The sequence below is a fragment of the Felis catus genome, chromosome E1 (assembly GCF_018350175.1).
Source record: "Felis catus isolate Fca126 chromosome E1, F.catus_Fca126_mat1.0, whole genome shotgun sequence".
Lineage (NCBI taxonomy): Eukaryota > Metazoa > Chordata > Mammalia > Carnivora > Felidae > Felis > Felis catus.
In genome coordinates, this window is record NC_058381.1 from 38,009,897 (window position 1) to 38,036,545 (window position 26,649).

Consider the following 26,649-nt stretch of genomic DNA (forward strand, 5'->3'; position numbering starts at 1 on the left):
AACCACACAGGGAGGATCACTAGATTTTTTTTTTTTTTTTTAATTTTTTAACGTTTATTTATTTTGGGGACAGAGAGAGACAGAGCATGAATGAGGGAGGGGCAGAGAGAGAGGGAGACACAGAATCGGAAGCAGGCTCCAGGCTCTGAGCCATTAGCTCAGAGCCCGACACGGGGCTTGAACTCACGGACCGCGAGATCATAACCTGAGCTGAAGTCGGACGCTTAACCGACTGAGCCACCCAGGCGCCCCTAGATTTTTAAGCTCAATCTAAATGGAGAACATGAGGTACACAGAGGTCACCTGTTCAAAGTCAGCCACATAGCCAGTCAAGGGAGAGCTGGGACAGGGGTGGTAGTTGTGTGTGGCTCTTAGCCAGTGCTGGTTTTACGTAGAGAGGCGAGAAGCGGGTGGTTTGTCCATTTCTCAATGTGCGCAGTAAGGTCACGACGGCTGCCCAGTTGTGGTGCCTGTGCTCTTAACCGCTGCTCTGTTAGCCACATCTGAAAGCAGGCGGCCAGAGTCACGGCCTGTAAATACTCTTTCTCCAAACTCAAGCCAGACACTGATTTCACCCAAGCAGCCTTTGAAACCGGGGCCAGATCCTTTTAATTCTGAGAAAAATAAAGGCTCGTTTCCAAAGGACTGACACATGACAGATGTGTACACAAAGTTTTTTGAGTTTTATTTGTTCCTTGGGTTGGAGATTCATCTTCACATGCATGCATTTTTAAACAGTAACAGTGTCTCGAACTGTTCCGAGCAGACATTAGACAAGCACAAGGGGTTGAAAATTCCTATTTAAAAAATGGAGAGTGCGGTGAGAACCGAGAAGTGACACACACGTGAAGGGGTCGTATTTATCCTGCTCCCCCAAAAGCTGAATCTCAGCTTCATTCACATTTTTTGATTACAATGATTTGACCTGATGTTGAGGTGTGCTGAGCGGCACCGGCCTCCCCCTAAAGGCTGTTTGTTGGTTCACAACTCACAAAATAGCTCTGAGCGAGGGGGAAGGAACTCCTCTGGAAGTTTCCTCCCCAGCCTCTGAAGGATCTCGGCACAACTCGCTGGGGACAGCTGAGTCTCCCCTTCCCTCTGGAGGCACTCTTCGTACGCGGCGCATCTCAGAGGAAAGCTAGGCAGTCACTGCCCCCGCAGGTGGCTGGTAGGTCTGGGGGCAGTTGTTCGGATGTGTTTTCCCTTTGATTTCTGTGCTCAGGCTGGACCCCCGCCCCCCCATTTCTGCCAGAAAGAAGTGAGGTCCCTAGACTCGGGGGAGCCATATAAGGCCAGAGCTGTAAGGGCCATTTAAACACACTGTCCCTTCTGGCCCCTAACACTCGAGTAGCTCAGATGCTAGGGAGTGCTGAAGTTTTTTTTCCCTCCCAACTTGAATTGGTAAGACAATTGGGGGGGTGGGGATTGGCTACTGAGAGAAGTCCTGTGTCTTTGGCCCACCTCCCCAGGGCAGACCCTGGCAGACTGAAGAGGGAAAGTCAACTAGGGCAGGAGTCTAGTCCCAAGCCCTGAGCGCTACCAGGGGACCTGTTTGAGGCCTAAAGCACAGGCGAGAGAAACAGTAGGAGTAGGGAGAGGGGAGGGAGAGCTGCCTGTGGTGGGAACTTAGAAGGTGCCACTGAGAACAGCCACGGGGGCGACTCGTGGCACCCGCCACAGACCAGTAACCCCTGAGCTAGATAAGGAGAGATGGAGCGCTGCTTCAGTCTGCTCCCGGAACCGGAACTGCTGGCTTCCCAGCCCGCCCTGTACCCCCAAACCGCAGGGCACAGGGAAGGAGCTTGCACTGGGGTGGGGGGGTGGGGGGGACAAAGACTCAGTGGTTCACTAATAGGAACAAGGGCCAGAGGCCTTCATCTAGTGGTCTACGCGGAGTCTTCAGAGGACCAGCCTGGGTTTCTCAGCCCCAGACTCTCGGGACGGGTGAAGCTACGACTGGCTAGGTGGTCAAGGTGGGGGGAATGGAGAGGAATCCTGCCCTGACCCCCATCCCGGGCTTCACCCAGTCCGTCACGTCCTATCCTTACACCTGGTTCTTAGGAGACCCCCCAATTATTCTAGGGTGCCGTGGGACAGCTGAGCTTTTCTTCAGGGCTCCAGAGAGGAAGGCTGAGGGTAGTCCTTTGCTCTTGGATGCCTTCTGCAGGGAGAGCGGGAAGGTGGGGCTCTGAGAAAGGAGTGGGGGCAGACAAAGGCTTGGCCATCAGTTCACTTTCTCCACATTCAGACCACAAACCAAACACATCGGCATCATTACAGAAAGAAGAGAAAGAAAACTGGCATAAACCAAGATAAATAGCTTTTAAACATTTGAATGCCAAAGGAATTAGAGGGCCAAACCCAAGGTTTTGAAGATAGCACAGAGAATGACCTTTTAAAAAATTCTAAAGTCCACCCGACCACAGCTCAAATGTTTTGATCCAAACAACAATACTGTCAAAAAAAAAAAAAAAAAAAAGCATTTGAAACAGAATGCTACTCTCAAAATGTAAACAATATACAAAAAAAAAAAAAAAAAACCAACCCAAAAACCCCACAAAAAACACAAAACTCAATGTTAAAGAAGTTAGATACCTGGTAGCTCATTTTTAACCGATGGATTGTGTTACACTTTTCACACACATGATGGCAACATAATCAGCAGACCAAACGCAGGAAGCCGGTGGGAGCCCAAGGCTGTGGCCTCTGCTGGAGGACAGCCCGCCAAGCTCGGAAGATGCGGGCCTCCCGAGGGACAGATCCAAATTTCCATTCTTGATTAGGAGGTGGGGAAATCAAGTCCAAACATCGTTCCTACGTAATCCCGTCCTAAGTCAGATCTGTTTTCTCCGTGAGCCACTTGGTTCCAAGTTCTTCCCCAAGTCACTACATGGCCTTGCTGCTGCTGATCATTCAGAGCTGCCTACGGCCCCTTCCTGGGCCGGGGGGCGGTTGTCTGACCTATTTGCCTCTTCCAGAACAGTTCCAGCAGCCTCACTGGAGTCCAAGAGTGCTGCCTCCATTCTCCCCTCACCTAAACGCTGCAGGTAGGGCACGGAGGCGGTGGTTCCTGCTCCAGAAGCTGAACTTGGCCAGGTTTGGAGGGAGCCGCAGGAAACCAATCCATCCATTTGAAATGTTTCCATAAACTTTCATCGCACCTGTGGGGTTATCTACAAAAGTTTTGCCATAGATCATCCCAAATCCCCAGTTCCGGGTGAGGGGGTGCGAAGGGGCAGGAATGTACCTCCCCCAACACGGGGCTGTTCTCTCTGAGCCAGACCAGACTGCTCTGATGGCATCACAGAATGACACCCGGCTCAGTTCTGAGGCCTGGGTAGCTCAGCAGGTGGGTGGGGACCCTGCACGAAGCTGCAGGAAGCCACTCCCGAAGCACCCCTGGGGTGGCAGATCTGCTCAAAGTTAAGACGGGGGCATCAAGGAAAACAGCCCCAAAGCTGGGCCAGGTCGAATCTCGTTTCAGGCCTCCACATTGGATTTCCTGGGTCACATCTTCAAGTGACTCCGCGGCAAGCTCAGGCTTGGGTGCCACACTCCACGGTGGGGGGCAGCACTCCCTGATGGCCAGAACTGTCCAGGGGGACAGACCACAGGCACAGGGCATCAGATTATCTACATGGTGGCCCTGGGGCTTGAGGAGGCCTCTCTGCAAGGAGCATCCCAGGCACGTGGAGGTCTCCCCCAGCTAAAAGCTCAACTACAAGGGAGGGTGCGTGGGAGAAGGTCAGGAGGAAGTCAATGGATGGAGGGCACAAGGCCTCACTGGATACTCATCAGGTTCTGGGGGTTTCCCAAGGGGAAATAACCATCGAAGCATGAAGGCTCCTGCTGTACCTAAAGATGCTTTCTAGTTCCTCTTGACCAACGGGAGGCAGGCTTTAGACAGAGGACATCTGAACTCCAGCAGCCAAAGGAGCTCAGAGGCGTGGGTGATGATCGCAGGGTTCTGTGAGAACCAGCTGTCCAAGAGCCCAGCCGCTACCCCCACCCCTCACCATCCCATGAGGATGAACTCACGCCCCTGTGAGATCTCTGATTCTGATCCAAGATGCCTGCTGTTGATTTGGAGGACAGCATTTAGATGGAGGAATCAGGTACCATTTCACTTGGATCCAAGGTGAAAAGGTGGAGGAAGTTTGTGCACAATACTCCATAAAATGAAAAAGTTAATCCAGACAAGATCAAATGCAGCAGGACTGAAGTGTCTGACCTCTCCTCTGCCATCAGAGCACTTGGCCCTGAGAGGCCCCTTGGCCGGGTCCATGGGGGTGCCTCTTTCACTGAAGGGAACCGAGAGCAGGGCAGGGATGGGGAGGGTGATGGGGTGATGACACACATCATTATAAATAGCAAACCTGGAGCAATGAGATTTCAGAAACAAAACCCACATAAACCCACAAAGTCATCTCTAGCCCCAACGTATTGTTAAAAAGGTTACAAGGGAACAAAAAGGAAACCCCTTTTCAACCTGGGTCAAATGGGGGAAAGATCAAGGCTACACCCTGTGGGTACGTGCTCACACAGCACATCCCCTCCTCCCCAGCTAGAGTCTTTCAATGTCACAGGCTGCAGTCTCATCACTGAAGCCCTCCCCTCCCCCTACACTGCTCCCCACGCTCCCCACCCTCCCATCTAGCCCAAATACACCCTCTCCCTTTTCTGGCCCGACCCCACATCCGGCTCTCCGGCTCTGGCTGAAGGTAGAAGGTAACTACGTCAGGATGTTGGACATGAACTCGTTGAAGCGTTTGGAGTACTGCTCAGGGTTCACAGTCGAGATCTCGGCCCCCGCCTGTAACACACAGAGGCTGACTCAGGTCGAGCTCCCTGGCCCTGAGAGCCTACAGCCGGGAGGAGCCTGGGTATCCGGAAGTCTCTGGCCCAGCGTTTGAACTGAATGCTGTGCCCCCGCCTGGGCAGGCCCTCGAGGAGCAGTTCCCGTCTCAGAACCACCGTGGCCTTGCTCCTCTGACTCACAAGCCCCAGCCTGAACCCACTGAGTAGCGGCAAGGCGGTGGGGAGGTGGTGGAGAGACTGGATCTCTGGGCGGGGTCCGTGTTTGGAGACAGTAACTTCAAGTCCATGGGGAAAAGGGCCTCTGGGGAGCAGCGTGGGCGTGTACACAGAGCTATTCCCTGCAGGCAACAGGACGCACAACTTGCCCAGCAGCTCTGGGAAGGGAACCAATAAGCTGAGAAGTAGGGGCCACTGGGCTGGGCAGATCAGCTGGTGGGGAGAGCACAGGGGTGGGCGGCAGGGAGAACCGGGAGGCTGGGAGAGGGCCTGCTCCCTGTGGGGGCGGGGTGGGGAGCGGCTCAGAGCAGGAGGCCCAAGGCTGCCCGCCCCGGGGCCTCGACGTGGCAGGGAGGACTCACCCCGTGCTTCACTGTTTTGGCAGCGTGCGCGGCTTTCTTCTTAGCATCATACGGCGTGAGGATGTCGATGATGGCCATGAAATAGACCTCTTTCTTGGGGGCACCTGCAGGGGAGGGAAGCAGGAAAGGAAGAAGAGGCGGCAGGGAGGAGGGCAGCAAGCAGCTGGCCCCGTGGCCAGACAGACGCGGCTCCCACTTACTTTCATGGCTTTTCATGGCATAGACGTCGACAGAGGGGTCGAACTCCCCAGGACCAAAGAAGCGGGGGAAGCTGAGGAGGTTGCCGGGGCTGTCCGGAGGCGTGCCGTAGGAGCACAGCAGGTTGCCGCCCGGCCCGTCATTCTCGCACTCCTCGTCCTCTGCCCGCTCCTCCACCTCCATCTCCTCCTGCTCCGCCCGGTCCACGTCGTGGATGCCCACCAGCAGGCTGTAGTCCATGATCTTCAGCTGGGCCAGGAACTAGGGAGGGTGAGGAGGGAGAGATGGGAGGGAGAGGTTACGGGGACACCCCAGTGGCATCTGGAAAGAGGAGAAAAGGCACTCCCTTCAAGTCCCTTCTCCGATTCTGAGCCCCGGGTGAGAATAAAACATCAGTCTCCGCCTTCAGTGAGCTCAGTGCCCAGTGGGGAAGACGGCTGTCCCTCGAGGGACGAGGCCGTCCCTCAAGGGAAGTAGCTGCGGGAGCCAGGGCGGCAAGGAGAGGGGCCTCTCTGGGGAGAGGAGCCCAGGCGGCCTGACGGAGGAGGAGCAGACAGGCAGGCAGGCAGAAGCTGCGGGAGGATGTAGAACACTGAGGGAAGAGGAAACCGCCCGAGAGACGCTGCGGTGAGTCCCAGCGAAGAAAGGAGTCCCACACGGCACGGAGGCTGGAGAGGTGGGTGTGACGGGGCAGTGGCTTTCAAGCCACAGGTCTCAACCCACTGGGAGCCGGAAATCTAATTTAGTTGGCTGGGACTAGGCAGTTTTTATTATTAAATACTGTGGAACAGGATAGAAAACATATGTAACACGACGTAGGCAGGCAGTGTTTCAGTTGTGCGTGTTGGGCTGTGAGGTAAAATGTACTTCTAATTGAGGGGCACAGGCAAAGCTTGAAAAACTATGTAATTCAGCTATTTAACAGTCAGGATGAAAATGAGGAGGAAAAGAAAAGGGAACAAACACCCCATAAGAAAGCCAGAGCCGGGGCGCCTGCCTGGGTGGCTCTATTGGTTAAGTGTCGGACTTTGGCTCAGGTCACTATCTCACAGCTGATGAGTTTGAGCCCCGCATCCGGCTCTGAGCTGTCAGCTCAGAGCCTGGAGCCTGCTTCAGATTCTGTCTCCGTCTCTCTCTGCCCCTGCCCCGCTCATTCTCTCTCTCTCTCTGTCTCAAATTAAAAAAATTTTAAAAATTAAAAAAAAAAAAAGAAAGCCACAGCCGGGCGACACTCTCAACCACCCACTCTCCTGGGTCTCTAACGTGCCAGCTACAGCTGTGAGCGGATTCCTTACAATAAACATCTGTCTGTCTGTCTATCTGTCTGTGTATCTATCTGTCGGCACCCTAGTCTATTTCTCTGGAGAACCTTAACCAATTCCCCTCTGATGGATGAACAGGTAAACGAAATGTGGTATAAACATACAGTGGAATATTATTCGGCCCCAAAAAGGAAGGCCACTTTGACATGTGTTATATATAACACGCATGAACCTTGAAGACATGATGGTAAGTGAAATAAGCCTGACACAAAAGACAAAAACTGTATGAATCCATTTATATATAAAGCACTTAAAATAGCCCGATTCACGGGGCGCCTGGGTGGCTCAGTCAGTTGAGCATATGACCCTTGATTTTGGCTCAAGTCATGACCTTGTGGTTCATGGGATCACACCCCATGTTGGGCTCTGCGCTGACAGCATGGAGCCTGCTTGAGATTCTCCCTCTCCCTCTGTCCCTCCCCCAATCACATTTCCTGCCCCCCCCCCAAAATAAATAAATAAACATTAAAAAAATGTCTGATTGACAGAGACAGAAAGCAGCGTGACGGCTGCCAGGGGCTAGGCAGAAGGAGAAACGGGGAATTAGTGTTTAATGAGTACAGAGTTTCGGTTTGGGAAGATGAAAAGTTCTGGAGATGGATGGTGATGACGGCTGCACAACAGCGTGAATGTACTTGATGTCACTCAACGATATACTCACAAATGGTTAAGACAGCAAATTTTATCTTATGCGTGTTTTGCCACAATAATAAAAAAAAAGAAAACATTTTAAAAGTTTGTAGGGTTTCGTTTTAATGAGCAGGCTCCCAATTTGTTAAAATAGGAAACACTGAGTTATCAAGCGGTCCAGTAACGCATTCACTATTTAGCACCTGCCCGCCCTGGGAGACCTTCTCCACAGGAAGCCCCATTCCACCAGAAGGCTGCTGGGTAAGTGGAGAATGGGAGCCAAAGAAGGGCCTGCTTGGTGGATCTCAGCAACTCGTTGCCACCCTCTCCACTACAGGGACACCTCCAGAAAGAAAGTTTCGGGGCGTTTGAAAACGGTGCTGGAATAGATTAGTGAAGAGGTGAAGGAAAGCATTCCAACTTGAGTTACAAAGCTTCTACCGGCACAAATGTCTCCCCCGCAATGGAATACTCATTCGCACCCACACTGTTCAGATCACCAGCCTTCCTTTTGTCCACACTCCTGGAAAGTAGTGAATTCAATTTTTCTTAAGGCTGAACAGGCTCCTGCTCTGAGGACAAGAGGGGGCCTCCTCAACCAAGGTGAAAACGAGGGTTAGTAAGTACCTCCACGTCCCGTTTCAGTTTTTCCAGGAAGTTCTTTTTACTCTCCTCTCCCACATGCAGCTTCTGCCCCTCATTGAGGAAGTCATTGTCTTTGAATGTCGGCAAGTCCTTGGCCTGGGAGAGCAACAGCAGTGTGTTAGGCTGGGTACCATTCACCCCCAGAGGTGATGGTCCAGGAGAGGGAAGGGTCCTTAGAGCACAGATGGTCGCCTGCCCAATCAATAGGTTCAGCGCAGGAGGCTACAGTCCCAGGCCTCGGGCAGGCAGGGATGGCAAATATCTGACATACGTCAGACACTGAGGACTGACCAAAGCACGTCTTCCTGCTGAGCCGGAACTACCTCGGGGCTCAGGCAGCCACTCCCCACTTCAGGCTGGACTATGAGACAGAGATCGCCAGCCCTGTAGGACGATGACCAACCCAGCAAGGGTGGAGATTAAAGGCTGGAAAGAGAGGCCGGGGCCGAGGATGAGGACGGGCGGGAGCTTGGTGACACAGCACCGACAGGCCACACGTCTGGGAACTGGGCTGGGGGCTGTGGTGGAGGAAGGGACAGGGTGACGGACAGAAGGTGTTTCTGATTCCAAGCAGCCCATTCCACACTCGCTCAGTACAGGTCCCGGCATACCTTCTCCTTGTCGCTCGCTTCTCTGGCAACAGTGGAGCCCTGAAAGGATAAGAGCCGTCAGGAGAGGTCCAGCTGAGGCAAAGTCCTTTGAGCGAGAAAACATGCACCAGTCTTGGGGGAGAGGCAGCAGGTGAACTGAAGGAGGCTGGTTAGAGTCCTAGAGGCCAGGAGGCAGCAACTTGTTCACGTCCCGTGTCACGGACCACTGACCGAGCTCTGATCGGACACTAGGCACGTGCTCGGCCAACAGCCCCGAACCAAGACCCGGTGTCTGCCCTTAGGGGACTCTCCTTCTAACAGGGGAGACAGGCAGTAAGAAGCAGTTACGCGATTAATTAATCCGTTAGTTACAACAGTACTAGGTGGTGCGAGGAGGAGGACGCCAAGAGCACTAGCACAGGGCGGGTCCAGACTGGGGAGGGACAGCGGTGGAGGCCAAGGCCGGCTTCCTGCAAGAAGTGATATCTGAGCTGAGCCCAGAAGGGAAAGCAGGAAGCAATGAGGTGGGAGCTGGTGGAGGTGGAGAAAAGGGCAGGGAGGGAACGCAGGCGAGGCAGCCCGCGCGAGCTGCTGGAGGAGGAGAGCACGGGCACTGGAATGGAAAGAAACCCTCGTGGCTGTAGCAGGGAGAGAGAGGTGTGAGGGGACACGTCAGGAAGCCAGCTTCGAGAACAGTGGAGCACGGTGGCTCACAGTCACAAGCGTGTTCCTCTCCGTGTCCAGAACCGTGCTTGTGCTGTCAGTCAGTCCGCGGGGCCCGGACACACGCCTGAGTGCGTGTATCAGCACAGCCTGTCCCTAAAGCGCTGCCCTCGGCGTGCACGTCCCACTGACAGGAGTTGAAGGACATCGACCGTGCCATAAATATGGTACGATAAATAACCCCTTGTCACTGTCATCTGGACCTCAAACAGCCTTTGACCCGTAAGAATTAGGCACATCGACTCCCGAGTCTCCCGTCCGCGCCAAAACCGTGCCCCGGCTCTCCCGACACGTGGGAGGGCGGCCACAGAGCCCTTTACCTTGAGGTCATACTTGCGGTGCACAGTGAGCCGATGGCTGAACACGTTCCTGGTGACCACCATGTAGGTCTCCACGCCATCCACGGTCAAGCGGTACATGCCCAGGAACTGCGGCAAAAGGGTGTTGCCGTGACACTCCACGATGAACTAGAGCGAAGGGAGGAAGGCGGATGCTGAGGAACGTGTGAAGGCGCCAGGACGGACGGGGCTCGCCCCAGGCTCAGACGCTCCCGGGGAGTCTAGCTCCCAGACCGGTCGGTTTCAAAGGGGTCCTGTGAAGTCACAGGGGTTTCCTGGACACACGGCGGGCCACGGCCACCCCCGCCCCCAGCGGGCATGGCAGAGGGAGAGGCTGAGGCAGTTCCAGAGCCCTTCTGGTTTCGCACTACCGGGACGCCACTGAACGTGTCTGCCATTTCAGAGGTGTGTCAGCACCTCAGACGGGTCTGGCCTCTCCTCCGCCGGCCTGAACGGGCAAGCCGGAGGGCACGGGGCGTGCAGAGGCGGGGCTGCCGGCCGGCTGTCGGGGAAAAATGAACGGCCCTGCGCCGGGAGGCCTTAGCCATGCCACGGGCAGGGTTTTCGTTGTCCCCCCAAAGACCAGGAGTCCCTTTCACCACTCCTCAGGGGCCCCAGAGACCAGCCAGCTTTCCCCGAAGACGCAAGCAGGCCGCCGCCCCGCCCCCTGCTTTTCTCCGGGACCGGTTCCTGACGAGCGGGGAGTCAGAAGGGGAAAAGCAGCGAGCCTGCCGAGCCCACAGGGCCTCTTTTAGAAGACACGCGGCAGGTGCCCGAGTGTGAAACTTCCCGACTCTGACAAGAAGCAGCTGTTCGATGGGACTGAATCGGTAACACGCCTTCACGTCTCCTTTCTCCCTTTTTTCCAGTAGGCACTTCAGCTCACAGACACATGGCACCGGGAAGGGCCAAGTGCTTGGTTCTCAGGAGGTGTGGGCCGCTGTGAGAGGACCCGTCCCTCCCCAGGGGCTCTCTTCTCCCTCTTGCCATCCTTCCTCTACCGCCCAGGCTGGGGACTCACCATACCTGGTGGTATTTCTTTAAGATGTTGTGCATCTCGGCCACATCCTCACTTGACACGGTCTTGATGACAAAGCGCCGGTCGTAGGTGGTGAGGAAACGTGTGCCACATCGGCCCTGGCTGTCACTGTTGATAGGGGCGCTGCGCGTCACCGAATTCTGACGGACCAAGACAAGAGCGGGCCGGTCTTGGGAGGGGAACAAAGACTCTGACCTTTACTTGGGCCAGACTGCTCTGAAGCCAGCCACGCCGAGACAGGCAGGGCCTTACCCACCCCTTGCCTCACCGGAAGTTCACCTCTCTCCCGAAAGTCCTCCTGCAGAGTGACAAGAGCTGTTCCTTTCCACCAGCTCCTAATCCCTGACTGGGTGGGAAGAGGGCTGACTATGAGACACTTCCTCTCATTCTGACCCCCTAGAACTGCCCTGTAAACTAAATCTCTGCCTCAGACGTTGGGGCGGAGCTTGAATCCTGACGCTCACAGGTAACATGACCTTGGGTGAGCCATTTAACTTGTCCACTCCTGAATTCCCTGACCTGGAACACGAGGCAGACGGAGATGATTTTCCCAGTTTCCTGGGGCGACAAAGACAAAGCTTAGTGCCACCGCTCCTCCTCGAGGCCCTACTCCCATTAGGATCAGAGAGCAGTAGAAGCCTCTAGAGGGGGTGGCGGGGGACACGTGAGTCAACCGAAGGGATGTGTTCACCGAGCAGACCTTTGCAAGGCGAGGCAGAGAGGGAGGTCCCAGATGTCCCCGTTCCCAAGCACACGTGTGGGGATCTGCTCACAGAAACGCCTCCTCTCCAAGCCCTTTCCTCAGCTCTTACCTAGGATTCGACGCTTTCCCCTCACTGAATGCCTCCTCACGGGACCCCGGGGGAAGGAGGGAGCACCACCGTCATGGGGAGACTGAAATGTGGCATGGTGAGATGCTCCCTGAATTAAAAGGGCATCCCCAAAGCAGGGTGTCCCCGACCCAGAAATGTTGAGTAGGCTACACAGCTGAGGGCCTCACCCTCCCAGCCTGGTCCTTCTCCCAGTCAGACATGCCGGCCTCCAGCCCAGGTGCGAAGGATGCTGCCTTGTCTGCAGGCAGCGCTTTCTGACTCCAAATCCTTCGAGTCCCCTCTCTGAACTACGCCCGCCCTGCCTCTGTCAGTTGTGAGCACAATCATTCGCCCACAAGGTTATTAGAGGAAAAATGCAGACACCGAGAGGATGTGGTTAGAATACTGAGGGGAAGGGAAGGGGCCACGGCGGAAGGAAGACGTCCGAGCAACGTGGGGTTGCAGTAGTGGCAAGAGTTTTCAGAAAACCTCCAGCTCCAATCAGGTCGTGATTCAGCTCAGGGCTCAGTCCGAACAGACGGGGCTGGAGGGACCTCCCAGTACCTCCTAGACACAGCCATTCTTGACCGTTCCGGGCCTGGCATCTCCTCCTCCCACATCCCCGTGCCCTCCTCTCGGGGATGGCATCTTTGCAGGAGGCCCTCCAGAGCGGAGGGGGAGGGCAGGGGGACTCACCGAGGCGCGTTCTGCTCCTCAGGAACTACGCTATGAAGGGCTTACTGGGACCAGGCCGGGAGGTGTTATGGTCTCTAAAAAGATTCGGGCGTCCATTTTCGATTTCAGTAGGCTGTACACTCCTTTTTTTTTCTTCCCCCCTGCCCCCCCAGACAACTGAAAGTCAGTTGTATTTCTTACTGCTACCAAAGTGAAGTGGAAAATTCTCCCACCATCACCAGCAGGCTATCTGCCAGGGGGAGAAGGTCCAAGGAAGGTGCTAGGCGGAGCAGTAACAGAAACCACACACTAGGAGTCAGACTATAACGTCCCTCATACTGGGACTGATTCCTTCCAGCAGGCCAAAGGCCTCTATGGCATTATCAGCCCCTGGAGGGGGCAGTCACCAGTCTCGCCAATCCCCCCCTCCCAACAGAGGACAGGGGACGAGTTTAGGAGGTGGCACTCATACCTGGCAAGGTTACACTACCCTTGAAGTCTTCCTTTTCTACTCTGTCTTATCTGCTTTAAGAGGCCTCATCTCCCGCTGGCAACAATTCTCTTTTAAGCCAAACTACGAAGGAGAAGGGTTCTTCGGCCTAGACTGGGAATGTCAGACTGAGATGAAGCAGCTCCCGCAGCCCTCTCCCTCCCGCGCCTCTCCCTCCCAGGGAGACAGCCTGAGCCTTCGAGGCAGTTTCAGAACCACTTCCAGGGCCCTCACCCCTCCAGAAGCCTGCCAGCACCGGGGGAAAGACCGCCAGGTGGGCGGGAGCAGGACAGGACAGGAAGATGTAGCATAAGAACGGTGGACCAGTCTTGCCTCTCCTCGTCCTGTGGCTTCCTGGCCCCACTTCACTCCCTGACCCCTCCGACTTTGCAAAGACACCCGGTACCTGGTAATCCTGATCATCAATCCCAAACCTCTCCCGGAGATTCCGGAACACCATGGGGCAGTACTCCTTAAACTTAAAACGGCTGGGAAGGTTCTCCCTAGGGCAAAGCAGAGAAATGTCTTCGTGAGCCTCTCCTTGCCCATCTAATCCTTACATCAGAACTTCTGTGGGTTTGGTCCACAGGTCATCAGAATCGGAACAATTTGTGGCGCTTAGAATGGAGGTTTCTAGGCCCCAGAAATTCTGGAGAGGAGTCTGGAAAAACTGCATTTTTAACAAATACTCCTGGTGATTCTGAGCACGTAAGAGTTTTAAAACTTTACATCCCTTGTGTTCACTTGGTAAAAATTAGTCGAGCTGTGTACTTACAATCTGTGTACTTTTCCTGTGTGTTATCTTTAGACGAAATCGACATTAAAGGGAAAAAACCTTAGCTGCCAAGAAGTGAGACGGAGTGCAGGCCCTTCCTGCACGCACGAGAGCTGTACTTGCTACCTGTCAATGGCTGCATGGGAACAGCAGTTGTGAGGCAGACAGCAGTCTGACTGCTAAAGGGAGCGGACTTTCTCCACCAAGGGACCCTCTCCTCGGGACGCTGCTATCAACACGTCCTGAGGCCCTGCCTCGGGCTTCCCCCGGGACGGAGGACAAGGGTGCTTCGGATTAAAGAGATCTCAAATGACTGGAATCCTCTCTTTTCAGGAAGCCTTGTCTGTGGGCTGCTGGCACCAACCTCAACCCTTCCCACTCCTTGGTCAAAAGCTCAGACTCCCAGGAGGGTAGAGAATCGCCTTGAAGGGATGCCTCCTCCAAATCCTCCGTCGTTACAATGGCCACCTTCCTTGGGGAGTCCCTTTGAGAAATACATCCCTCTGACTACTCCAGGATGATATACCTCGAGGAAATAAAAAAGCAGTGGCTTCTCATGAGGGCAGGGGCCTGGTCTGCCTCATGTACCCATCTTTTAGTAAGGAGCACTGCAGGCTAATAACTAGCACATAAACAGTCGTTGAAAGGTCAAAAGGAACAAAGAAAGAAAAGCAGAAATTGATGCTCTGCCTTAGGCCAAGATGTCAAGGTCCCGGAACTTCACCAGAGGCCACGGACCCTGAAATGGGCAGTGGTTCGATGCCCACTTCCAGAGCCCTGACCCCTGGGAAAGAACAACCTCCTTTCCTGCCTCAGAGCCAAGGGCTGCCTCTTCTTCCTTACCGGGTGTGATATTGTGATATAATAAGAAATATATATATTTGGTCTTCATTCCTGTTTCGGACACAGAGCAGCTACAAACCTTGGAATTTCCTAAGTCATAAGAGCAATAAAGAGGTCTTTTTTTAAATTCATAACAATCCCCTTTCAACCACATCTGAGCTTATGTGAATAAGGTGATTTTTGGAAAGCCTCAAAGGATAGGTGCTGGTTGCCAGGGGAACCAACCAGGATGAGAGGGCTGGAACTTTCAGTCCCACTCCCTGGATGGCAGGGAGGGGAGAGGGGCTAGAGGCTGAACCAATCACCAGTCGATTTCCTCAATCATGCCTTCTTAATGAAGACAGGGCTCCGGAGTTCGCAGGTGTTGCATGCATGCAGGTGTGGGGAGGGCGGTGTACCTGGAGAGGGCATGGGCCCTCCGCACCCCTTCCCACATACCTTCCCCCATGTGTCTCTTCTAACTGGTTGTTCCTGAGCTGTACCCTTGATGATAAACTAGTAATCAAGTAAATAAACTGTTTTCCTGAGTTCTGTGAGCCCCTCCAGCAAATTAACCGAACCCAAGGGGGAGGGTCGGGGGAACATGGGCCCCACAGCAGGCTGGTCAGAAGCACAGGTGACGACCTAGATTTGCGATTGGCGTCTGAAGGTGGGGGGCAGTTCTGTGGGACTAAGCTCTTCACCTGTGGGGCCTGACGCTAACTGCAGGTGGACAGTGTCAGAGCTGAACTGAATTGGCAGGGCACCCGACTAGTGTCCTACAGAATTGCTTGACGTGTGGAAAACCCAGTGAAGTGACGTGTGGTAGTGGTGTGAGAAACACAGGAGTTTTCCGTCTATACAGGTGGCCGCTTAGCCATGAAGACAGAGGTCTTCTAGAATAAGATGTCGTTATTACTTACTGTGGCAGAGAGGCCACTAAGGGATATTTTCAAATCAAGCTTCCCTCCAGGCTAGCAGTCTGGCAATGGTGGGGTGACAGAGCCCAGCTGGTGAGGTGCGGGGACGGTGGGGCAATGGAAAGTGGAGCCAGGATGCAAACGCAGAACGGAGGGGAGTGTGCACAGCGAATGGTTCCCGGGGTGACCCACAGTGGGATGAAAACGTGAGGCTTCCAGAGGGCTCAGAGCCGGCCCCACACTGGACCAGGTGAGATGGCTGCTCCAACAGCCTGAGACAAGCTTCCGACCCCAGTGCCGATCCCAGAAGCCACAGCGAACGAAAGTGGGAAGAATTGCTTTGGATGGCGCCCCTGGGCCCCATGCTCGGCCTGTCTTTCACACACCCGTTGGAGAGGGAAGAGCTTGGCTGCATTCCGGGCCAGGAACATGTCTGGCAGCTTCTTGCCTCAGACGGAGATCAAGATAGGGCCACTGCTGTCAGCCTCACACTAGACACCACAGCTCGTGAGCAGCTCACTGCTACCTAACCTGGCCCCAGATGAATCACCCTGGGCCTGGCCACATGCCCCGAGGGACACCGGAGGCAGGTAGACAAAGGCGATGACAGAACACCGCAAAGGGGAGAGGCCCACAATGAATGGATTTTCCCTGCCAGTCTGTCAGCTCTGAGATCCAGGTGTCCCTGTCACACCCTGCCAGGCGCTGGCTTGGCACTATCGTGCGCCAGTTTTCAGAAGCTCTCTGCCTTGAGGGAAAGGACTGCCCACAAAACCTGAGCCCACTCAGTAGGTAACTTACTTATTGAAGAGATGATTGTCCACCTTGATCTTGCTGTATGCTTTGAAGTCATCTGGCATTAGCATGACAGGGACGGGGACATTGCTCAGCTCATTGATCTGCAAAGCAAGAGACGCGATATGCTACAAACGTGAATGCCGCCATCTCACCAAAAACGGGTCTGTGGAGTCCCTCCTGGTCTTTGTATTTCTGCTCTTCTCTTCCAGTTAAGTTCCCAACTTCATCTCTACCTACTGAAATTCTCCCCACCTGATAAGGTCCAGCTCAAAAGGCACCTCCCTCCAGGAAGCTCCCCGTGATTCTCTAGACTGTAAATATTCTTTCTGATTTTGGAATTCCTGAAGCCGTGTTTGCATCTGTCCTTTGGGCCATCACACAGCCTCCCTCCTATTGTGGTTAGTGCTTATCAACCTCACAAGCTTGCTAGACTCTAAGCGAGGCAAGACCCTATTACTGATCCTTGTAAGCAAAGGTCATCTAACTGATCTCCAGAGGCTCCATGGTGTTTGGCACCATGATTTGCATCTGGCAGATACTGTATAAATATTTGTCAAATGTAGTAATAAGTAGATCAATGAAGAAACATCGCACAACCTATGTGGGTATGGTGGCCTTTAACATCTTCATACAAATTGAGGTCACTCAAGAAACCAGGTTATGGTACGAAAGCAGCTGGATGAGTTTGTGTGGGTGGATAACTCATCTCCAAAGTGAAGGATTAAATTTATTTGTATAAGTTTACTTATTTATTAAAACAAATTTTTTTTTAACATTTATTCATTTTTGAAAGACAGAGACAGAGCGCGAACGGGGGAGGGCTAGAAAGAGAGGGAGACACAGAATCCACAGCAGGCTCCAGGCTCCGAGCTGTCAGTACAGAGCCTGACGTGGGGCTCAAACTCACAGACCGGGAGATCATGACCTGAGCCGAAGTTGGCCGCTTGACCGACTGAGCCACCAGGCGCCCCTAAGTTTACTTATTTGAGAGAGAGAGAGAGAGGAACAGAGAGACACGGAGAGAGAGTCCCAAGTAGTCTCCCTGCTGCCTGCACACAGCCAGATGCAGGACTTGAACTCATGAACCATGAGATCATGCCCTGAGCCAAAATCAAGAATCAGATGTTTAACTGACTCAGCCACCCAGGTGCCCCTAAAATAAAGGACTAAGTGAAAAGATGAGGTAGACATCTGGCCACTGGCTCACTCTCACTCTCCTGATTAAAAAAGGGCCAGTTCTTGGGGTGCCTGGGTAAGCAGCCAACTCTTGATTTCGGCTCAAGGTTCTTCAGATCGAGCTCCACGTCAGGCTCTGAGCTGACAGCAGGGAGCCTGCTTGGGATTCTCTCTCCCTCTCTGCCCCTCCCCCACTTGTACTCTCTCATAATAAATACACTTTTTTTTTTAAATTAAAAATAGGGGCGCCTGGGTGAGTGTCTGACTTCAGCTCAGGTCACGATCTCACAGTTCGTGAAGTTCGAGCCCCACACTGGGCTCTGGGCTGTCAGCGCAGAGCCCGCTTTGGATCCTCTGTCCCCCGCCCCCCCCCCAACTCCATCTTCATGGATGTTCATGCTCTCTCTTTCAAAAATAAAAAAACTAAAAATAAATTTTAAATAATTAAAATTTAAAAGGGCCAGTTCCTAAAGCCAGGTCCTGCCTTCTGCTAAACTGGGGGAGATGGGGTGGGGTGCCTTACAAACCTTCCCATGGGCTTTCTTCTCCCTTCAGGGAGCAGGAGGCTGCCGGAGAGCAGGCTTCCCATTGGTGCAGAGCTGAGAGAGCTCATCCTGCCCTTCCCTGTCCCCAGCTTAGCCAATTAGTGGTCTAATTAGCCACAGATGTCCTCTCCCTTCACAGCAGAGTATTTGACACTTGACCCTCTACCCAGTGGCCACTAATGCATGCAGGATTTACAGAGGAAACCTTAGGTCTGCCTTAATGGCTGGGGGGGAGGGGACACACAGCCTTATGTCTCCCAGAGACTTTCCTTGCAAATCCTATTATCTCAATGAGGCCCATGTGGCAGTGAGGGAATAACCTAGAGTCATTAGGAGCATGAATGGGGGAAACAGCATTTAATTTGCTGCCCCTTTCATGCTCCAAACCTTTTTTATTTAGAAATGTCAGAGGATAGAAGTTAATGCAGTAACCAGGCTGGGGAACCATATTTTCCTAGAGTTAGTGAAAAACCTAATTTGCTTCTGGGGAAATGAAGGAAGGCACAGGCATATATATGTGGCGGAGGGGCGGGGGGGGGGGGGGGAGAGGGTGGGTAAGCAGGGTACTGGCAGAAGTTGGCAGTGGGGCAGAGACTCAATAAACTGCTGGCAAAAACGGACAGGCATACACACGAGAGTATATCCTGTATGGGTCCATTTACAGGACATTCTAGAGCAGAAATCTACAGTGAGAGAAATCCAAAAAGAGGCTGCCTGGGTTTGGGCTGGAGGTGGTTGACTGTAAAGGGACATGACAGGTGTGATTCTGGGGTGACAGAAGTGTTCTATATGTTGTTTGGGTTGATAATTACATGGCTATATACATTTGCCGAAACTCATCAGACTGGACCTGAAAATTCCCAGCATTCAGGTCTGTGATGCCTGCATTGGCTTACCAGCCACACACACACACACACACACACACACACACACACACACACACACACACACACACTTCCCATTCCCGGGGCTGCTCACAAGGGAGCCCGATTGTTAAGCTTGTGCCTATGGAGGAAACCATTCTACTTCCTCGTTTTCCTGCCAACACAAACAATTCATGGTAGCTGGCCCACCTCCTCCCCCTGCCCCCCTCGCCCCCGCCCCAGCATATACTGCCCGGCTCTGACAGCTAAAGAAGTTAAGAAGTTCATAGAGCATGTGCAGCTTCCGGATTTTCTAGTTCACACCTCCACCCTAGAAAGGACACACCACTGGCTCCAAGAGTATGGTTTTATACCAAAATGTTCTAGCGTTTGCCATCCATAGATTCTGGGATCGTCTCACATCCAGATTTGGTGCCAGGGCAGGGCTTGATGCTGCGAGGACTAGAAAAGACTGAAGCCCTTGCCTGCGAGGGTCAGCTGCGGCAAGCCGGGGGGAATTATTCTAACAGCAGCTATTCAGGAACACTCATTAATTCTCTGTTAACTTTTAGTTCAGCCTAGTTCGAGTGGTTGTTCAGTTGGTTGGTTTTCAGCTCTCCCTTCATCTCTATTCTTGACTACACAACCCAACGGGAGGAAATTTCTGAGATACTTTTTGGCGAACAATCCATACATCTGAACTATGGAGACTCACCTCTCATTTCCACTGGGCCCCATGTAGATGATTCACTCTGGGGATTAGCTGTACTATTTTTTTTTTTTTTAGTTGTGCTAAATTTTACATCCCCAGAGAGTTCTATTCAATTTCAATTGAACAAGCACTTACTAAAATACCTACTACATGCTTCACTTCATGTTAGGGAGGAGGGGGCGCACAGCGGGGGAAACACGCACACTATGTACCCAAAAGAAGTAGGAGGCTTCTCCTCTAATCAGGGAGATGAGACAAACCCGTGACATAAGAGAAATTCAAAGTCAAGTAGTATACAAGTAAGTGCGAACACAGCACAGAGACATCAAGAACAGGAGAGGCTCAGAGGGTGAGGTTAATGTGGTCACAAAGACTCCTGGCTCTCACACTGTCAGGCTCTCTCTCTGTCAGGCTTGAAACAGGGCACCCAATGCCTCTCCTGGTATTGCCAAGGGCACTTGACACTGGAAGAATCTACAAGATCATGTTACACCCCTACTTAAGATCTTCCATGGCTCTTCATCAACCGCAGGGCAAGCCTCCTTAGCCTGACATTTAAGGCCTTTCCTGACCTGGCTCAGACTCTGCCAAACTCCCCTTCAGCTAATTTCCACTCAGTGTACCAAGGGCCTTACTCTATGTGCCAGGGCTGTGCCAGAGCTGGGGATACAAAGATAAAAAGACATGATCTCTGTCTAGCTGAGAAGACAGATGACAAAGAATACAATGTGATGAGTGCTATGGAGTTATGAATAAAGGGAGGTGGCAAAACAGATTAAGGAACTGGTGCTGCCTGGGAGTGGGAGTCAGAGTTGCTGGCTAGAGGAAGCTGTGGAGAATGTGTGAGAAAGGCCTAGGATGGTAGTTCTCAAAAAAAAAAAAAAAATAAATAAATAAATAAATAAATAAGAGGAAGGGAATCCCAGGTGGTGGGAACAGTCAGAACCAAGCCTCAGAGTTGTAAAAGTCTATTGCCCAGCCTAAGTACAGAGCTGGGGGGTGAGGAGAAGGCTGGAGGGTGAGAGGGTAGGTCAGCAGCACTAAGGAGTGGAGGGAGACAACATAGGAAGATAGGTGACTGGTCTAACATGTTCATATTATCAGTATTAATAAAGAACAGCCGCTTCTTTTTACCAAATACCTAAAAGTGGCTGGTGCTTTATATTGTCATACATTGTATATACAAATACATAGATATCACATGTATCACATATTTTCTGCTCTGTGCTATTATTTCTAATACCTGGTTGGTCACATGAACTGCTATTAATCTGATTTTGCAAAAGAAGTTCAGAGTACCTTGCTCAAGGTCACATAGACAGGATGTGCAGAGTCAGGATTTGCTCCCAGGTCGGTCTGATGCCCCTATACTGTGCTGTGTGATCCTTCTTATGGATAGCTACCTTGACTAAGGAAGCATTTTCCATCCCTTGCCTCTATTCTAATAATCTGCAAGGCAAGTGTTTTTGCTTATTTTATAGAAAAGGAAAATGAAGCTCCAAAGCTATAACAAAGGGCAGAGCCTGGATTTGAACTTAGACTTGTCCACTATATAAATCTGGACTTAACTAGGCAGGAAATGGGAAGTCCTCTTGGGTTTAAGTCTGGGAATTCACATGTTCAAATGGAACAGAAAGGTATCCTGGAATCAAAATCAAGGACTGGAAAAGGCAAAAATAAGCAGCAGTAAGACCATTTATGGGGCCATTACAATAGTTCAGGTGACAGACTCTGGCACCAGGAATTGAGGAAAGGATAAAGCTAAGAGAATCATACAAGATCTGGCTAAATGACACTTCCTCTGTGAGACCCACTCTGTCTTTCCCAGGCTGAATTAATTATTCATTCCTCTGTGCATCTTTATAACCTAAATATCACACTCACTTGGGTAACTGTTTGCTTACATGCTTGATTTTTCCACTAGGCTGTGAGCCCCTAGAAGGAAGAGACCACCTTACCCATGTTTATGCCCCAGCACAATGACTGGCACATAGTAATTGCACAATAAATGTTGGCCAGAGGGATGCATGGCTAGAAAAAGGGGACTGAAGGATGGCAACACCAGGACAAAGAGAAAAGAGACAGCAAAGCTGTTGTGACTTGGGGCGCCTGGGTGGCGCAGTCGGTTAAGCGTCCGACTTCAGCCAGGTCACGATCTCGCGGTCCGGGAGTTCGAGCCCCGCGTCGGGCTCTGGGCTGATGGCTCAGAGCCTGGAGCCTGTTTCCGATTCTGTGTCTCCCTCTCTCTCTGCCCCTCCCCCGTTCATGCTCTGTCTCTCTCTGTCCCAAAAATAAATAAATGTTGGAAAAAAAAAAAATTAAAAAAAAAAAAAAAAAAAAAGCTGTTGTGACTTTGCCAAAGACTCATGGTCTGGAGAATGGGAACGAAGATTAAGTCAGCTATGGAGAAGGCTATGACTAGACCTTAAAAAGTCTTAAATACCAGGGAGAGAAGAAGAAACTTTATTTGGTAGGTAAAGGGGAGTAACTAAAAGTTTCGAAACCTGAAAGGTCATGACTTAAAGCAACGTTTCAGGAAGATGTGCCTTTCCTTTATTACCCAGCACATTTCTGGGCCAACCAACCCCCCTGCCCTTCAGCAGAAGTGCACTTGCGGAATGCATATTCATTCAAGTATCACGCTAAATACAACGTGTTAGGATGGTAAATCTGTTGTATCTCACATCACGTAAGTGGTTTTTGGATTATCCACATGATTAACTCCATGAGCCATCAGCATGAATAATAAGGAGGCTAAACAAGCTGAGTGAGAAATTTAGGAGCAGAGAATTCACCCTCGGCTGATCCTACTAGAGATGAAAATTCAGTCGCTAGTTCTCGTCTGGTGAACTTCTGACTCCAGAAGCCTCTACTTCCCTGTGTGACCTTCATAGGAATTGTTACACAGAAGGCGTGGGCGGGACGTGCTGGTTTCCTGACCTGTCCTGCAATTCTGTGGTTGGCTCAGCAATGGGCTGGCTACCGCTGACAATCATGTGTCACCTGCCTCCATCAGAAAACATGTTGTGTTGAAAAACACACTCCCAAGACCAAGGAAGTCCAAGCAAGACCTCAAACCAGAGAGGAAAAAAGCACGAACAGAGCCACACGTGCCAACAAATTCACCCCTACGTTTACTCGTCCTTCTGCACACCGTGGGTTTTCTTCTCCTTTTCTTCTCGGTGAGGTGGGAAGCCCTGGCAAAGGGCAAAGTTGTCCAAAGGCCTCACTAGAATGGGAATATTTACTGAAGGTTTTAAAAGTGGCAGAGCAAGACCAAAAGGCAGGTAGAAGAGGTTCTGGGTCTGCATTAGGCAAAGAAAATACATGGGCAGAACAGGGGTGAAGTGTGGGGGGAGAACTGAGCAGACTTAAGAATGAATCTGTCCCTTCCACCGTACACAAAAATTAATGCAAAATGGATTACAGACCTAAATGTAAGAGCTAAAACTATCAGACTTTTTCTTAGAAGAAGAAAATATAGGAGTAAATTTTCACTGACCTTGGATAAGGGGAAGCCTTCTTAGATATGACACCAAAAGTACAAGCAAACAAACAAAAATACATAAATTGGACTTTATCAAAATTAAAAAACCTGAGCTTCAAAAGATACCATCAAGAAAGCAGAAAAGATAATCCAAAGAATGTGAGAAAATATTTGCAAATCATATATCTGATAAGGGACTTGTATCGAAAATATATAAAGAACTCTTACAACTCAGTAATAAAAAGGCAACCCAATTAAAAAATGGACAATAGTGTTTTTAAAAGAACGGGCAAAGGGTCTTAGATGTTTCTCCAATGAAAACATAAAAAAGGCTTATTAGCACATGAAAAGATACTCGACACCATTAGTTATCAAGGAAACACAAATCATAATTACAAGGAGGTAACACTTCAAATCCACCAGGGGGGGCTATAACAAAAAAGACAGACAATAACAAGTGTTGCCAAGGATGAGGAGAAATTGGAAACCCCACAACCCTGCTGGGGGAAATGTAAAATGGTGTAGAAGAGTCTATCAGTTTCCTGTGTGGTTAAATATCGCTACCATGGATTGCTCCCACTCTTTCTGATAACCTGGGTGAATCTTCACACATACCTGATTCCTGAAATGGCCAACAGGTTATCGATCCAGGTCTGGAGATCTCTGGTTTCCACGCCCCTCTCCAAGACAATCTCTTCCCTAACTCAAGAGCCTCTAAACTGTTTTTCATCCACAAAAACCCTGGTTTTCTCTCTTTACTAGTTCTTCCCTGACAGATCCAAAGTCTTCTGACACTTCTCCTTTTCCTTCAGTCTCCCTCCACAAAGTCCACGGGCCGCATCTCTTGTCCAGGAGAGGAGCTCCTGTAACAACACCAAGCTCAAACACCTGTCTTTTTCCATCTAGAAGTCAATCAACCACTTCAGGACAGAGTAACTGACTTTTGCTCTCGATAAAGACATAGCATCTCATGCACCGTCAGTCACAGACCATCATGCTCTAAACGCCTAAGTGGGTGAGAGACTAAAGAATCAAAGAAACGTGGTATCTGAAACCTCAGATTGCAAAGAGTGGCAACAGTGGGCTTCTGAAGGAAGGTAACCTCCCAGAAAGGCTAGCAATCCGCCAAGCACAACGCAGTCCTGACCCCCTAGAGAACTGCAAGATTTTATACCACTCTTCTTCTGCAGAGACACCTCCATCTCCCAGATGGGGACCCTAAAGTATCAGACCTTATGGCAGGCCAAGATGAATGCAATAAAGCTTGGAACTAACTGCCCTGTGCTGCTTGGCCTGTCCAGGGAGTGGTGCCCAGTGCCTTTCCCCTGAGGTGCTCACTCATTACACCCAGAACCGTGGGCCTTACTTAAAGTCAATGCCTTCCCAACTAGCCCTCGAACGAACTTTCTTCAAGTTAGCAATGAAGGAGGGTGACCCCCTAGTCCAAGAAAGTAAGAATCACGGATGCCTATCCATCTGCCATTCCGAGGCCCACATCTGGGCAGACTCATTGCCAAACGTCGCACACACTCCCGAGAAACGGCGTGCACAAGCACACGTACCTGAGGGTGCATTCCGGTTCTCCAACAAGACGATAATCCCCACCTATCCTGGCACTCGGTTGAGAGATGGAATGAACAACAGGAAGCACAGAAAGTGAGACCTGCCATTCAAGCACCACCAGTGGCCAACACAGCCCATGGTGTCGGACAATGAGCTGCATCTTTTGCCGTGGCCACGGGTGAGCTAATCCCCCACCTGAGGCCTCCATTTCTTCGTGTATAAAATAAGGACCCAAGGTAGCTAGCTGCAATATTCCTGACTCTCAGACCTCCACCAGTTCTCTATATAGACAGGATGCTTTCTAGTGAGAAGCAGGCTGTAGAACAAAATTAAGGATTGACTTCCAGGCAGGGACACAAGGTTCACATTTTGATGACCCAGTTTCCCTTGCAATGTTGTCAGATGACCCCTGAAGCAGCAGGAAGCAGGAGAAACAAAGTCTGCTGGACTACTCGCCCAGAGCAGCTTCCAGGCAATGCTAGTCCCTACCCCTGGCCAGGAGGACCCTCGCCTGAGTGAGGTTACTGAAAACCGTAACCTGCCCAAGACCAAAACACCAACAAAGACCTCATCATATGCATGTACTTTTCTGTACTAGATGTAAAGATCTAAAACCCTGGCTCAGACTAAGGTTCATCGATCTCCAGCCGAAGGCTCCTCTACCAAAGCAAAGCACAAAGTCTTGCTGGCCCCAGGCCCCTTTGTCATCATTTGATCTTGAGGATAATTGCAAGTGCTCTGAAAAGTCAGGTGCCTAAACTGAAATTCGCAGGAAACCCAAGCCATCAGCTTCATCTTCCTCATTCCAAACTTGCAGTTGGTGAAGTTGGTGTTTCAGGTCCCTTAACTTCCTCTGCTCATTCCTGGTGTAGGGACTCACAGTGCAAGTGGTCAGGAGGCAAGGAGCAAGTGGATGGAAAAGAAAAGAAAGACCCTAAACAATCAGGGCACAAAGTCTTCCAGCTCAAGCACTAATGCTGGGCTCCAACTTCCTAGGGCAATCTCAAAGCACCCCAAAGGTCCAGGGGACCGCCCTCTCACCCTAACCACCATCCACTATCACACCCTTCATGACCATACAACAGAAAGCTCAATCAAAAGAGAAGTCAGTGTCTTTGACATGAACACCATAGGCGAATGCAAGAAGACACATTATTTCTACTATGAATAGCCCTCCTTATAATCAGGCCTCACCTTCTCTCAAATGGTTACATTCTCTCTTCTCCCTAACCAAGGAAGACCCTGGTAAAGTGTCTGTGGTTCAAGGAAGCCTGTGCTTCTCCCGTTGATACATCTTGTTCAAGAAGAAAAAAAGGAAACCCAGGAAGGATTTCCACAGTCAGGGGTAGGGAGATCTGGAGGGTGGGAAACTTTAAGCAGCCACACCAACCAAATAACCAGAAATAGAGGAATATTCAGGCAGGCCAATGCCACTTGCTCCGTCAACTGGACAGTGAGCTGGCAGCCGGTTAAAGGAACAAGGGGGGAAACACATGCAACAAACAGGGTGAAGGGATGAAAGCGATTCCGCCGCACCCAGGCCTTCCCCCAGCGCTCCAGGGACTGCCCGAAGCGAGCAAGCCAGACGCAGGAAGCTAGAGGGGCTGGAGGGAAGGGAGGGGGCGACGGCATACCACCGTCGGAGACACCAGGCCTCGCGTGGCGCTCGGGGAGTGCACACCCGGCCGGGACGGCGTGCAAGGGTGGGGTGGGCGTGCAAGTGGCTTGGCGAGGGGCTGCAGGCGTCACCGGCAGGGCCCGCGGGGCGAGGGCCGGGCCTGCGGGGGGCGTGGGAGCGCGCGGCGCCGCGCTCGGAGGGGCGCGCGCGGGGGAGCTGGTTACCGTGTGGTTCACCCCCCACATCAGGACGCTGAGGATCGGCTCGCTGGCCCGGAATAGCTTCACTTTCTGGCACACGAAATGCTTCTTTTTGGTCTTGGTCTTGCTGGCGCTGAGCGGCGCCACCGCCACCGCCGTGGTGCTGGTGCAGTTGGACGACATGCCCGGGGCGGCGGCGGCGGCGGCGGCAAAAGGGGGGGCGGCCGAGACGGCGCACAAGCCAGCGGCCCCAGGCCTCCCCGGGACCGATCCCCACCCCCGCTCCCTCACCGCGCCATGGTAGCGCCCGTC

At 51.9% G+C, this 26,649-nt stretch overlaps 1 protein-coding gene across 6 annotated transcripts; it reads right to left on the reverse strand.

Annotated features, from left to right (window-relative positions):
* Positions 1-664: 664 nt before the first annotated feature.
* Positions 665-26,649, reverse strand: PIP4K2B (phosphatidylinositol-5-phosphate 4-kinase type 2 beta). 6 transcript variants are annotated; one of them, XR_006589568.1, is made up of 11 exons: positions 26,362-26,648; positions 16,177-16,274; positions 13,265-13,361; positions 10,869-11,021; positions 9,825-9,971; positions 8,803-8,841; positions 8,174-8,287; positions 5,597-5,855; positions 5,397-5,500; positions 2,596-4,813; positions 665-2,454 (listed from the first exon to the last, which is right to left on the reverse strand). XR_006589568.1 is itself a non-coding variant. In XM_045044687.1 (11 exons), the coding sequence occupies exons 3-11, from the start codon at positions 16,239-16,241 to the stop codon at positions 4,995-4,997; spliced, it is 1,140 nt and encodes a 379-aa protein (XP_044900622.1). In that variant the 5' UTR covers positions 16,242-16,274; positions 25,714-25,813; positions 26,362-26,501; the 3' UTR covers positions 4,846-4,994. The 6 variants fall into 6 exon arrangements, 5 of the variants coding, with proteins under 5 accessions (XP_019673360.2, XP_044900622.1, XP_044900621.1 ...); XM_045044687.1 differs by lacking the exons at positions 665-2,454; positions 2,596-4,813 and adding exons at positions 4,846-5,156; positions 25,714-25,813 and having other exon boundaries at positions 26,362-26,501; XM_019817801.3 differs by lacking the exon at positions 665-2,454 and having other exon boundaries at positions 2,579-4,813.

Bases quoted from the DNA above. Each gene is read 5' to 3' on its own strand.
- PIP4K2B (XM_045044685.1), bottom strand. From the start codon at position 26,520: ATGTCGTCCAACTGCACCAGCACCACGGCGGTGGCGGTGGCGCCGCTC. The intron at 13,362-16,176 runs GTAAGTTACCTA...GCTTTGCCCTAG, and splicing joins GACAATCATCTCTTCAATAA to GGAGAACCTTCCCAGCCGTT. The intron at 5,856-8,173 runs GTACTTACTAAC...CACCCTCCCTAG, and splicing joins AACTGAAACGGGACGTGGAG to TTCCTGGCCCAGCTGAAGAT.